This window comes from Pseudophryne corroboree, chromosome 8, assembly GCF_028390025.1.
Source record: "Pseudophryne corroboree isolate aPseCor3 chromosome 8, aPseCor3.hap2, whole genome shotgun sequence".
Taxonomy (NCBI): Eukaryota; Metazoa; Chordata; class Amphibia; order Anura; family Myobatrachidae; genus Pseudophryne; species Pseudophryne corroboree.
The window spans coordinates 486,790,881-486,805,405 of record NC_086451.1 but is presented as its reverse complement, the minus strand read 5'-3'; the positions used below and the strand labels follow the sequence as shown (position 1 = coordinate 486,805,405).

The 14,525-nt window shown below is 57.3% G+C and overlaps 1 protein-coding gene across 1 annotated transcript in view; it reads right to left on the bottom strand.

Moving 5' to 3' along the window:
* The window catches only part of SLC1A5 (solute carrier family 1 member 5), a 29,018-nt gene extending 14,769 nt beyond the window's left edge, over window positions 1–14,249 (bottom strand). The window contains exon 1 of the mRNA XM_063938421.1: window positions 13,654–14,249. Coding sequence (XP_063794491.1) covers window positions 13,654–14,126 — 473 coding nt within the window. The 5' untranslated portion in view covers window positions 14,127–14,249. The remainder of the gene's footprint in view (window positions 1–13,653) is intronic.
* Between the last annotated feature and the right edge of the window lie 276 nt (window positions 14,250–14,525).

Here is a 14,525-nt window from a genome sequence, read left to right as displayed (position 1 = left end):
AGACACAGGAACAGCATCCTCGCAGCATACAGCAGTGACCGGACACAGGAACAGCACCCTCGCAGCATACAGCAGTGACCGGACACAGGAACAGCACCCTCGCAGCATACAGCAGTGACCGGACACAGGAACAGCATCCTCGCAGCATACAGCAGTGACCGGACACAGGAACAGCATCCTCGCAGCATACAGCAGTGACCAGACACAGGAACAGCATCCTCGCAGCATACAGCAGTGACCGGACACAGGAACAGCATCCTCGCAGCATACAGCAGTGACCGGACACAGGAACAGCACCCTCGCAGCATACAGCAGTGACCGGACACAGGAACAGCATCCTCGCAGCATACAGCAGTGACCGGACACAGGAACAGCATCCTCGCAGCATACTGCAGTGACCGGACACAGGAACAGCATCCTCGCAGCATACTGCAGTGACCAGACACAGGAACAGCATCCTCGCAGCATACAGCAGTGACCAGACACAGGAACAGCATCCTCGCAGCATACAGCAGTGACCAGACACAGGAACAGCATCCTCGCAGCATACAGCACAGCAGTGACCAGACACAGGAACAGCATCCTCGCAGCATACAGCAGTGACCAGACACAGGAGCAGCATCCTCGCAGCATACAGCACAGCAGTGACCAGACACAGGAACAGCATCCTCGCAGCATACAGCAGTGACCAGACACAGGAGCAGCATCCTCGCAGCATACAGCAGTGACCGGACACAGGAGCAGCATCCTCGCAGCATACAGCAGTGACCGGACACAGGAACAGCACCCTCGCAGCATACAGCAGTGACCAGACACAGGAACAGCATCCTCGCAGCATACAGCAGTGACCGGACACAGGAACAGCACCCTCGCAGCATACAGCAGTGACCAGACACAGGAACAGCATCCTCGCAGCATACAGCAGTGACCAGACACAGGAACAGCATCCTCGCAGCATACTGCAGTGACCGGACACAGGAACAGCATCCTCGCAGCATACAGCACAGCAGTGACCAGACACAGGAACAGCATCCTCGCAGCATACAGCAGTGACCGGACACAGGAACAGCATCCTCGCAGCATACAGCAGTGACCGGACACAGGAACAGCACCCTCGCAGCATACAGCAGTGACCAGACACAGGAACAGCATCCTCGCAGCATACAGCAGTGACCAGACAGGAGCAGCATCCTCGCAGCATACAGCAGTGACCGGACACAGGAACAGCATCCTCGCAGCATACAGCAGTGACCAGACACAGGAACAGCATCCTCGCAGCATACAGCAGTGACCGGACACAGGAACAGCACCCTCGCAGCATACAGCAGTGACCAGACACAGGAACAGCATCCTCGCAGCATACAGCAGTGACCAGACACAGGAACAGCATCCTCGCAGCATACTGCAGTGACCGGACACAGGAACAGCATCCTCGCAGCATACAGCACAGCAGTGACCAGACACAGGAACAGCATCCTCGCAGCATACAGCAGTGACCGGACACAGGAACAGCATCCTCGCAGCATACTGCAGTGACCGGACACAGGAACAGCATCCTCGCAGCATACAGCAGTGACCGGACACAGGAACAGCATCCTCGCAGCATACTGCAGTGACCGGACACAGGAACAGCATCCTCGCAGCATACAGCAGTGACCGGACACAGGAACAGCATCCTCGCAGCATACTGCAGTGACCGGACACAGGAACAGCATCCTCGCAGCATACAGCAGTGACCGGACACAGGAACAGCATCCTCGCAGCATACAGCACAGCAGTGACCAGACACAGGAACAGTACCCTCGCAGCATACAGCAGTGACCAGACACAGGAACAGCATCCTCGCAGCATACAGCAGTGACCGGACACAGGAACAGCATCCTCGCAGCATACAGCACAGCAGTGACCAGACACAGGAACAGCACCCTCGCAGCATACAGCAGTGACCAGACACAGGAACAGCATCCTCGCAGCATACAGCAGTGACCAGACACAGGAACAGCATCCTCGCAGCATACAGCAGTGACCAGACACAGGAACGGCATCCTCGCAGCATACAGCAGTGACCAGACACAGGAACAGCATCCTCGCAGCATACTGCAGTGACCGGACACAGGAACAGCACCCTCGCAGCATACAGCAGTGACCAGACACAGGAACGGCATCCTCGCAGCATACAGCAGTGACCGGACACAGGAACAGCATCCTCGCAGCATACTGCAGTGACCGGACACAGGAACAGCACCCTCGCAGCATACAGCAGTGACCAGACACAGGAACAGCATCCTCGCAGCATACAGCAGTGACCGGACACAGGAACAGCATCCTCGCAGCATACAGCAGTGACCGGACACAGGAACAGCATCCTCGCAGCATACAGCAGTGACCAGACACAGGAACAGCATCCTCGCAGCATACAGCAGTGACCGGACACAGGAACAGCATCCTCGCAGCATACAGCAGTGACCAGACACAGGAACAGCATCCTCGCAGCATACAGCACAGCAGTGACCAGACACAGGAACAGCATCCTCGCAGCATACAGCAGTGACCAGACACAGGAACAGCATCCTCGCAGCATACAGCAGTGACCAGACACAGGAACAGCATCCTCGCAGCATACTGCAGTGACCGGACACAGGAACAGCATCCTCGCAGCATACAGCAGTGACCGGACACAGGAGCAGCATCCTCGCAGCATACAGCAGTGACCGGACACAGGACCAGCATCCTCGCAGCATACTGCAGTGACCGGACACAGGAACAGCATCCTCGCAGCATACAGCAGTGACCAGACACAGGAACAGCATCCTCTCAGCATACAGCAGTGACCGGACACAGGAACAGCATCCTCGCAGCATACAGCAGTGACCAGACACAGGAACAGCATCCTCGCAGCATACAGCAGTGACCGGACACAGGAACAGCATCCTCGCAGCATACAGCAGTGACCGGACACAGGAGCAGCATCCTCGCAGCATACAGCAGTGACCGGACACAGGACCAGCATCCTCGCAGCATACTGCAGTGACCGGACACAGGAACAGCATCCTCGCAGCATACAGCAGTGACCAGACACAGGAACAGCATCCTCTCAGCATACAGCAGTGACCGGACACAGGAACAGCATCCTCGCAGCATACAGCAGTGACCAGACACAGGAACAGCATCCTCGCAGCATACAGCAGTGACCGGACACAGGAACAGCATCCTCGCAGCATACAGCAGTGACCGGACACAGGAACAGCACCCTCGCAGCATACAGCAGTGACCGGACACAGGAACAGCATCCTCGCAGCATACAGCAGTGACCGGACACAGGAACAGCATCCTCGCAGCATACTGCAGTGACCGGACACAGGAACAGCATCCTCGCAGCATACTGCAGTGACCAGACACAGGAACAGCATCCTCGCAGCATACAGCAGTGACCAGACACAGGAACAGCATCCTCGCAGCATACAGCAGTGACCAGACACAGGAACAGCATCCTCGCAGCATACAGCAGTGACCAGACACAGGAACAGCATCCTCGCAGCATACAGCAGTGACCAGACACAGGAGCAGCATCCTCGCAGCATACAGCACAGCAGTGACCAGACACAGGAACAGCATCCTCGCAGCATACAGCAGTGACCAGACACAGGAGCAGCATCCTCGCAGCATACAGCAGTGACCGGACACAGGAGCAGCATCCTCGCAGCATACAGCAGTGACCGGACACAGGAACAGCACCCTCGCAGCATACAGCAGTGACCAGACACAGGAACAGCATCCTCGCAGCATACAGCAGTGACCGGACACAGGAACAGCACCCTCGCAGCATACAGCAGTGACCAGACACAGGAACAGCATCCTCGCAGCATACAGCAGTGACCAGACACAGGAACAGCATCCTCGCAGCATACTGCAGTGACCGGACACAGGAACAGCATCCTCGCAGCATACAGCACAGCAGTGACCAGACACAGGAACAGCATCCTCGCAGCATACAGCAGTGACCGGACACAGGAACAGCATCCTCGCAGCATACAGCAGTGACCGGACACAGGAACAGCATCCTCGCAGCATACAGCAGTGACCAGACACAGGAACAGCATCCTCGCAGCATACAGCAGTGACCGGACACAGGAACAGCACCCTCGCAGCATACAGCAGTGACCAGACACAGGAACAGCATCCTCGCAGCATACAGCAGTGACCAGACACAGGAACAGCATCCTCGCAGCATACTGTAGTGACCGGACACAGGAACAGCATCCTCGCAGCATACAGCACAGCAGTGACCAGACACAGGAACAGCATCCTCGCAGCATACAGCAGTGACCGGACACAGGAACAGCATCCTCGCAGCATACTGCAGTGACCGGACACAGGAACAGCATCCTCGCAGCATACAGCAGTGACCGGACACAGGAACAGCATCCTCGCAGCATACTGCAGTGACCGGACACAGGAACAGCATCCTCGCAGCATACAGCAGTGACCGGACACAGGAACAGCATCCTCGCAGCATACAGCACAGCAGTGACCAGACACAGGAACAGTACCCTCGCAGCATACAGCAGTGACCAGACACAGGAACAGCATCCTCGCAGCATACAGCAGTGACCGGACACAGGAACAGCATCCTCGCAGCATACAGCACAGCAGTGACCAGACACAGGAACAGCACCCTCGCAGCATACAGCAGTGACCAGACACAGGAACAGCATCCTCGCAGCATACAGCAGTGACCAGACACAGGAACAGCATCCTCGCAGCATACAGCAGTGACCAGACACAGGAACGGCATCCTCGCAGCATACAGCAGTGACCAGACACAGGAACAGCATCCTCGCAGCATACTGCAGTGACCGGACACAGGAACAGCACCCTCGCAGCATACAGCAGTGACCAGACACAGGAACGGCATCCTCGCAGCATACAGCAGTGACCGGACACAGGAACAGCATCCTCGCAGCATACTGCAGTGACCGGACACAGGAACAGCACCCTCGCAGCATACAGCAGTGACCAGACACAGGAACAGCATCCTCGCAGCATACAGCAGTGACCGGACACAGGAACAGCATCCTCGCAGCATACAGCAGTGACCGGACACAGGAACAGCATCCTCGCAGCATACAGCAGTGACCAGACACAGGAACAGCATCCTCGCAGCATACAGCAGTGACCGGACACAGGAACAGCATCCTCGCAGCATACAGCAGTGACCAGACACAGGAACAGCATCCTCGCAGCATACAGCACAGCAGTGACCAGACACAGGAACAGCATCCTCGCAGCATACAGCAGTGACCAGACACAGGAACAGCATCCTCGCAGCATACAGCAGTGACCAGACACAGGAACAGCATCCTCGCAGCATACAGCACAGCAGTGACCAGACACAGGAACAGCATCCTCGCAGCACAGCAGTGACCAGACACAGGAACAGCATCCTCGCAGCATACAGCACAGCAGTGACCAGACACAGGAACAGCATCCTCGCAGCACAGCAGTGACCAGACACAGGAACAGCATCCTCGCAGCATACAGCAGTGACCAGACACAGGAACAGCATCCTCGCAGCATACAGCACAGCAGTGACCAGACACAGGAACAGCATCCTCGCAGCACAGCAGTGACCAGACACAGGAACAGCATCCTCGCAGCATACAGCAGTGACCAGACACAGGAACAGCATCCTCGCAGCATACAGCACAGCAGTGACCAGACACAGGAACAGCATCCTCGCAGCATACAGCACAGCAGTGACCAGACACAGGAACAGCATCCTCGCAGCATACAGCAGTGACCAGACACAGGAACAGCATCCTCGCAGCATACAGCAGTGACCAGACACAGGAACAGCATCCTCGCAGCATACAGCACAGCAGTGACCAGACACAGGAACAGCATCCTCGCAGCATACAGCAGTGACCAGACACAGGAACAGCATCCTCGCAGCATACAGCAGTGACCAGACACAGGAACAGCATCCTCGCAGCATACAGCACAGCAGTGACCAGACACAGGAACAGCACCCTCGCAGCATACAGCACAGCAGTGACCAGACACAGGAGCAGCATACAGCACAGCAGCAGTGACCAGACACAGGAGCAGCATACAGCACAGCAGCAGTGACCAGACACAGGAGCAGCATACAGCACAGCAGCAGTGACCAGACACAGGAGCAGCATACAGCACAGCAGCAGTGACCAGACACAGGAGCAGCATACAGCACAGCAGCAGTGACCAGACACAGGAGCAGCATACAGCACAGCAGCAGTGACCAGACACAGGAGCAGCATACAGCACAGCAGCAGTTACCAGACACAGGAGCAGCATACAGCACAGCAGCAGTGACCGGACACAGGAGCAGCATACAGCACAGCAGCAGTGACCAGACACAGGAGCAGCATACAGCACAGCAGCAGTGACCAGACACAGGAGCAGCATACAGCACAGCAGCAGTGACCAGACACAGGAGCAGCATACAGCACAGCAGCAGTGACCAGACACAGGAGCAGCATACAGCACAGCAGCAGTGACCAGACACAGGAGCAGCATACAGCACAGCAGCAGTGACCAGACACAGGAGCAGCATACAGCACAGCAGCAGTGACCAGACACAGGAGCAGCATACAGCACAGCAGCAGTGACCAGACACAGGAGCAGCATACAGCACAGCAGCAGTGACCAGACACAGGAGCAGCATACAGCACAGCAGCAGTGACCAGACACAGGAGCAGCATACAGCACAGCAGCAGTGACCAGACACAGGAGCAGCATACAGCACAGCAGCAGTGACCAGACACAGGAGCAGCATACAGCACAGCAGCAGTGACCAGACACAGGAGCAGCATACAGCACAGCAGCAGTGACCAGACACAGGAGGAGCATACAGCACAGCAGCAGTGACCAGACACAGGAGCAGCATACAGCACAGCAGCAGTGACCGGACACAGGAGCAGCATACAGCACAGCAGCAGTGACCAGACACAGGAGCAGCATACAGCACAGCAGCAGTGACCAGACACAGGAGCAGCATACAGCACAGCAGCAGTGACCAGACACAGGAGCAGCATACAGCACAGCAGCAGTGACCAGACACAGGAGCAGCATACAGCACAGCAGCAGTGACCAGACACAGGAGCAGCATACAGCACAGCAGCAGTGACCAGACACAGGAGCAGCATACTGCAGCAGCAGCAGTGACCAGACACAGGACAGCATCAGCAGCATACAGCAGTGACCAGACACAGGAACAGCATCCTCGCAGCATACAGCAGTGACCGACACAGGAACAGCATCCTCGCAGCATACTGCAGTGACCGGACACAGGAACAGCATCCTCGCAGCATACAGCAGTGACCGGACACAGGAACAGTATCCTCGCAGCATACTGCAGTGACCGGACACAGGAACAGCATCCTCGCAGCATACAGCAGTGACCGGACACAGGAACAGCACCCTCGCAGCATACTGCAGTGACCAGACACAGGAACAGCATCCTCGCAGCATACAGCAGTGACCGGACACAGGAACAGCATCCTCGCAGCATACTGCAGTGACCGGACACAGGAACAGCACCCTCGCAGCATACAGCAGTGACCAGACACAGGAACAGTATCCTCGCAGCATACAGCACAGCAGTGACCAGACACAGGAACAGCACCCTCGCAGCATACAGCAGTGACCAGACACAGGAACAGCATCCTCGCAGCATACAGCAGTGACCGGACACAGGAACAGCATCCTCGCAGCATACTGCAGTGACCGGACACAGGAACAGCACCCTCGCAGCATACAGCAGTGACCAGACACAGGAACAGTATCCTCGCAGCATACAACACAGCAGTGACCAGACACAGGAACAGCATCCTCGCAGCATACTGCAGTGACCGGACACAGGAACAGCACCCTCGCAGCATACAGCAGTGACCAGACACAGGAACAGCATCCTCGCAGCATACAGCAGTGACCGGACACAGGAACAGCACCCTCGCAGCATACAGCAGTGACCAGACACAGGAACAGCATCCTCGCAGCATACAGCAGTGACCGGACACAGGAACAGCATCCTCGCAGCATACAGCACAGCAGTGACCAGACACAGGAACAGCATCCTCGCAGCATACAGCAGTGACCAGACACAGCAGGAACAGCATCCTCGCAGCATACAGCACAGCAGTGACCAGACACAGGAACAGCATCCTCGCAGCACAGCAGTGACCAGACACAGGAACAGCATCCTCGCAGCATACAGCACAGCAGTGACCAGACACAGGAACAGCATCCTCGCAGCACAGCAGTGACCAGACACAGGAACAGCATCCTCGCAGCATACAGCAGTGACCAGACACAGGAACAGCATCCTCGCAGCATACAGCACAGCAGTGACCAGACACAGGAACAGCATCCTCGCAGCATACAGCAGTGACCAGACACAGGAACAGCATCCTCGCAGCATACAGCAGTGACCAGACACAGGAACAGCATCCTCGCAGCATACAGCACAGCAGTGACCAGACACAGGAACAGCATCCTCGCAGCATACAGCACAGCAGTGACCAGACACAGGAACAGCATCCTCGCAGCATACAGCAGTGACTAGACACAGGAACAGCATCCTCGCAGCATACAGCACAGCAGCAGTGACCAGATCACAGGAGCAGCATACAGCACAGCAGCAGTTACCAGACACAGGAGCAGCATACAGCACAGCAGCAGTGACCAGACACAGCACAGCAGTGACCAGACACAGGAGCAGCATACAGCACAGCAGCAGTGACCAGACACAGCACAGCAGTGACCAGACACAGGAGCAGCATACAGCACAGCAGTGACCGTACAATTATACACAGAGCGGTGTCAGCAGTAACGTCACATTACACACAGCAGTGAGGAATAGTAGTAGTGGCACACAGTATATTCTATATACACACACTATGTAGCAGGAACATGAGGGAACCGTAATAATGGCACAAAATATATGAAAAACACACAGGGCTGGGGGGAGGTTGATGTCACAGGACATTATACACGCACAGCAGGGTGGGATGGAGATGAGGCTAACGTCACAGCACATTATATACCCACACAGCAGGGAGGGGTGGGATGAGGATAATAACGTCACAGCACATTATATACACACACAGCAGGGAGGGGTGGGATGAGGATAATAACGTCACAGCACATTATATACACACACAGCAGGGAGGGGTGGGATGAGGATAATAACGTCACAGCACATTATATACACACACAGCAGGGAGGGGTGGGATGAGGATAATAACGTCACAGCACATTATATACACACACAGCAGGGAGGGGTGGGATGAGGATAATAACGTCACAGCACATTATATACACACACAGCAGGGAGGGGTGGGATGAGGATAATAACGTCACAGCACATTATATACACACACAGCAGGGAGGGGTGGGATGAGGATAATAACGTCACAGCACATTATATACACACACAGCAGGGAGGGGTGGGATGAGGATAATAACGTCACAGCACATTATATACACACACAGCAGGGAGGGGTGGGATGAGGATAATAACGTCACAGCACATTATATACACACACAGCAGGTGCAGGGGGGGGGGGGGGGGAATTTACCATCACATTATACACATACCAGGGAGGTGGTCGGATGGGGATAATAAAGTCACAGTACATTATACACAGCAGGGAGGGGTGAATTTAATAACGTCACAGCAAGTTATACACAGCAGGGAGGGGTGAATTTAATAACGTCACAGCAAGTTATACACAGCAGGGAGGGGTGAATTTAATAACGTCACAGCACATTATACACAGCAGGGAGGGGTGAATTTAATAACGTCACAGCACGTTATACACAGCAGGGAGGGGTGAATTTAATAACGTCACAGCACGTTATACACAGCAGGGAGGGGTGAATTTAATAACGTCACAGCACGTTATACACAGCAGGGAGGGGGTGGGATGGGAATGAGGATAACAACGTCACATTACATTATACACGCACAGCAAAGAGGGGGTGGGATGGGGATAATGTCACAGCTCATTATATACAATATACACACACAGCAGGGAGGGGTGAATTTAATAACGTCACAGCACGTTATACACAGCAGGGAGGGGGTGGGATGGGAATGAGGATAACAACGTCACATTACATTATACACGCACAGCAAAGAGGGGGTGGGATGGGGATAATGTCACAGCTCATTATATACAATATACACACACAGCAGGGAGGGGGTGGGATGGGGATAATGTCACAGCTCATTATATACAATATACACACACAGCAGGGAGGGGGTGGGATAAGGATAATAACATCACAGCTCATTATATACACACAGCAGGGAGGGGATGGGGATAATAACGTCACAGCACATTATATACACACAGCAGGGAGGGGGTGAGATGAGGATAATAACGTCACAGCACATTATATACACGCACAGCAGGAGGGGGGGGGGGGGATTTGGGACGTCACAGGAGGCCGGCTGTCCCCACGTGTCAGTTATCACACTCAACCAGCAGTCAACATTGCATCAGCTGCTGGACACAGAAATCATGTATAGAACACGTATACAGGTCCACATGTAACCACAGCAGCAGGCGTAGTGTATACAGCTCCCTCCATCACACACACCAGTATACAGCTCCCGCCATCACACACGCCAGTATACAGCTCCCTCCATCACACACGCCAGTATACTGCTCCCTCCATCACACACGCCAGTATACAGCTCCCGCCATCACACACGCCAGTATACAGCTCCCGCCATCACACACGCCAGTATACAGCTCCCGCCATCACACACGCCAGTATACAGCTCCCGCCATCACACACGCCAGTATACAGCTCCCGCCATCACACACGCCAGTATACAGATCCCTCCATCACACACACCAGTATACAGCTCCCTCCATCACACACGCCATTATACAGCTCCCGCCATCACACACGCCAGTATACTGCTCCCGCCATCACACACGCCAGTATACAGCTCCCGCCATCACACACGCCAGTATACAGCACCCTCCATCACACACGCCAGTATACTGCTCCCTCCATCACACACGCCAGTATACAGCTCCCTCCATCACACACGCCAGTATACAGCTCCCGCCATCACACACGCCAGTATACAGCTCCCTCCATCACACACGCCAGTATACAGCTCCCGCCATCACACACGCCAGTATACAGCTCCCGCCATCACACACGCCAGTATACAGCTCCCTCCATCACACACGCCAGTATACAGCTCCCTCCATCACACACGCCAGTATACAGCTCCCTCCATCACACACGCCAGTATACTGCTCCCTCCATCACACACGCCAGTATACAGCTCCCTCCATCACACACACCAGTATACAGCTCCCTCCATCACACACGCCAGTATACTGCTCCCTCCATCACACACGCCAGTATACAGCTCCCGCCATCACACACGCCAGTATACAGCTCCCGCCATCACACACGCCAGTATACAGCTCCCGCCATCACACACGCCAGTATACAGCTCCCGCCATCACACACGCCAGTATACAGCTCCCGCCATCACACACGCCAGTACACAGCACCCCCACCACACACACCAGTATACAGCTCCCTCCATCACACACACACACACCAGTATACAGCTCCCTCCATCACACACACCAGTATACAGCTCCCTCCATCACACACGCCAGTATACTGCTCCCTCCATCACACACGCCAGTATACAGCTCCCGCCATCACACACGCCAGTATACAGCTCCCGCCATCACACACGCCAGTATACAGCTCCCGCCATCACACACGCCAGTATACAGCTCCCGCCATCACACACGCCAGTATACAGCTCCCTCCATCACACACGCCAGTACACAGCACCCCCACCACACACACCAGTATACAGCTCCCTCCATCACACACACACACCAGTATACAGCTCCCTCCATCACACACACCAGTATACAGCTCCCTCCATCACACACGCCAGCACACAGCACCCCCACACGCCAGCACACAGGGGCATGTGACCCCGATCTTCCATAGCCTCATCCACATGCGCAGTAGCTACAGACACTGGAGGGGGGCGGGTGGGGGGGCTGTGGATCACAGGGACAGGTCTGACCGGTATAAATCCTGCATCCATCCCCTCTAATCCCTCAGCCTGGGGCACACAGAGCACAACCTGTATCTGCTACTGTATTACCAGCCCCCATCGCCCGAGTGTACCCCGCACAGGGCAGCACATGGGAGCCACGTGTACAGTGCCACCATATACTGTAGCCACAGGAACCCATATGGTACCCACACAGAGTGGGCAGCACCTGCCACCTAGTGCCAGCTACCACCTCTCCCCCTGTAGCTGCCCCCCACACCACCGCCACTTTCCCTGTGACTGCCCCCTGGCACCAACACCTCTCCCCCTGTGACTGCCACCCAGCACCTCACCCCTATAGCTGCCCCCCTGGCACCACCACCTCTACCAATATGGCTAGCCCCCCAGCACCACCACCTCTCCCCCTATGGCTGACCCCCTGGCAACACCACCTTCTCCCCTGTAGCTGCCCCCCTGGCACCACCACCTCTACCAATATGGCTAGCCCCCCAGCACCACCACCTCTCCCCCTATGGCTGACCCCCTGGCAACACCACCTTCTCCCCTGTAGCTGCCCCCCTGGCACCACCACCTCTACCAATATGGCTAGCCCCCCAGCACCACCACCTCTCTCCCTATAGCTGACCCCCTGGCACCACCACCTTCTCCCCTGTAGCTGCCCCCCTGGCACCACCGCCTCCTCCCCTGTAGCTACCCCCCTGGTGCCATCGCCTCTCCCCTGTGACTACCCCCTAGCACCACCTCCCCCCTATGACTGCCCCCCTGGGCACCACCTCCCCCCCTTTTCTGCCCCCCAGCCCCTCTCCCCCTATAGCTGCCCCCCAGACCCTCTCCCCCTATAGCTGCCCCCCAGACCCTCTCGCCCTATAGCTGCCCCTCTCCCCCTGTATCTGCCCCCCAGCCCCTCTCCCCCTTTAGCTGCCCCTCTCCCCCTGTATCTGCTCCCAAGCCCCTCTCCCCCTATAGCTGCCCCCCAGCCCCTCTCCCCCTGTATCTGCCCCCCAGCCCCTCTCCCCCTTTAGCTGCCCCTCTCCCCCTGTATCTGCTCCCAAGCCCCTCTCCCCCTATAGCTGCCCCCCAGCCCCTCTCCCCCTATAGCTGCCCCCCAGCCCCTCTCCCCCTGTATCTGCTCCCAAGCCCCTCTCCCCCTATAGCTGCCCCCCAGCCCCTCTCCCCCTGTATCTGCCCCCCAGCCCCTCTCCCCCTTTAGCTGCCCCTCTCCCCCTGTATCTGCTCCCAAGCCCCTCTCCCCCTATAGCTGCCCCCCAGCCCCTCTCCCCCTGTATCTGCCCCCCAGCCCCTCTCCCCCTTTAGCTGCCCCTCTCCCCCTGTATCTGCTCCCAAGCCCCTCTCCCCCTATAGCTGCCCCCCAGCCCCTCTCCCCCTATAGCTGCCCCCCAGCCCCTCTACCCCTTTAGCTGCCCCTCTCCCCCTGTATCTGCCCCCCAGCCCCTCTCCCCCTGTAACTGCCCCCCAGCCCCTCTCCCCCTGTAACTGCCCCCCAGCCCCTCTCCCCCTGTAACTGCCCCCGCACTCACCGCACCAGGTCCAGGAAGGAGTCCACCACCTCCTTGCCCTCCGGGATGGCCTCTCCCCCGCCGAGCTCCCCCTGTGCGCCGTCCCCGGGGCGGATGAGCAGGGCCAGGCAGACCCCCAGGCCGGAGGCCAGCAGCGTGGTGATGAGGAAGAAGAGCAGCGCCCAGCCGCCGAGGCGCCCCAGGGCGGAGGGCTGCAGGGAGGCGGCGCCGGACACCAGGCTGCACACCACCAGCGGCAGGATGATCATCTTCAGCAGCCGCAGCAGCAGCTCCCCGGGGAACGAGAACCAGGAGATCTGCGCACTGTCCAGCGAGAGCGGCCGCACGGCCATGCCCAGGGCGCCCCCCAGCAGCACGCCGAGCACGGTGAGCAGCACCAGCAGGTTCCCCCGGAGGAAGCGGGCACAGCGGGAGCGGGGCGGCTGGGGGTGCTCCCCGGGGGGGCCGGCGGTGGTCCCGTTACACTCCTTCATCCTCTGTGTGTGCGGGGGTATAGGGGTCAGCGTGTATACAGCGGCGGCGGCTCCGAGCTCTCCCGGCCAGCGACACCCTCACTCTGCGGATACCGGCACTGACTGAGCGGCGGCCGCCCGGCGCAGCGCTTCTTATACCCGGGGCGGAGCTCTGATGCACAGGGGAGGGGCGCTCTACGGGCAGCCAGTAACATGCCGGGGGGCGGGGCCGGGGCTCAGCTCTCACACAGGAGGGGGCGGGGCCCGGGAGGAAGATGATGAAATAGTGAGCGGGGCCGGGGAACACATGGCTCACACATTGTGGGGGTGTGTCTGGGCATGTGACCAAGGGGCCACGCCCCTTTCTTAAAGGCGCCGCTTATTAGGGATCTCTGGCACCTGTTCTTACAGCTGCTGGAG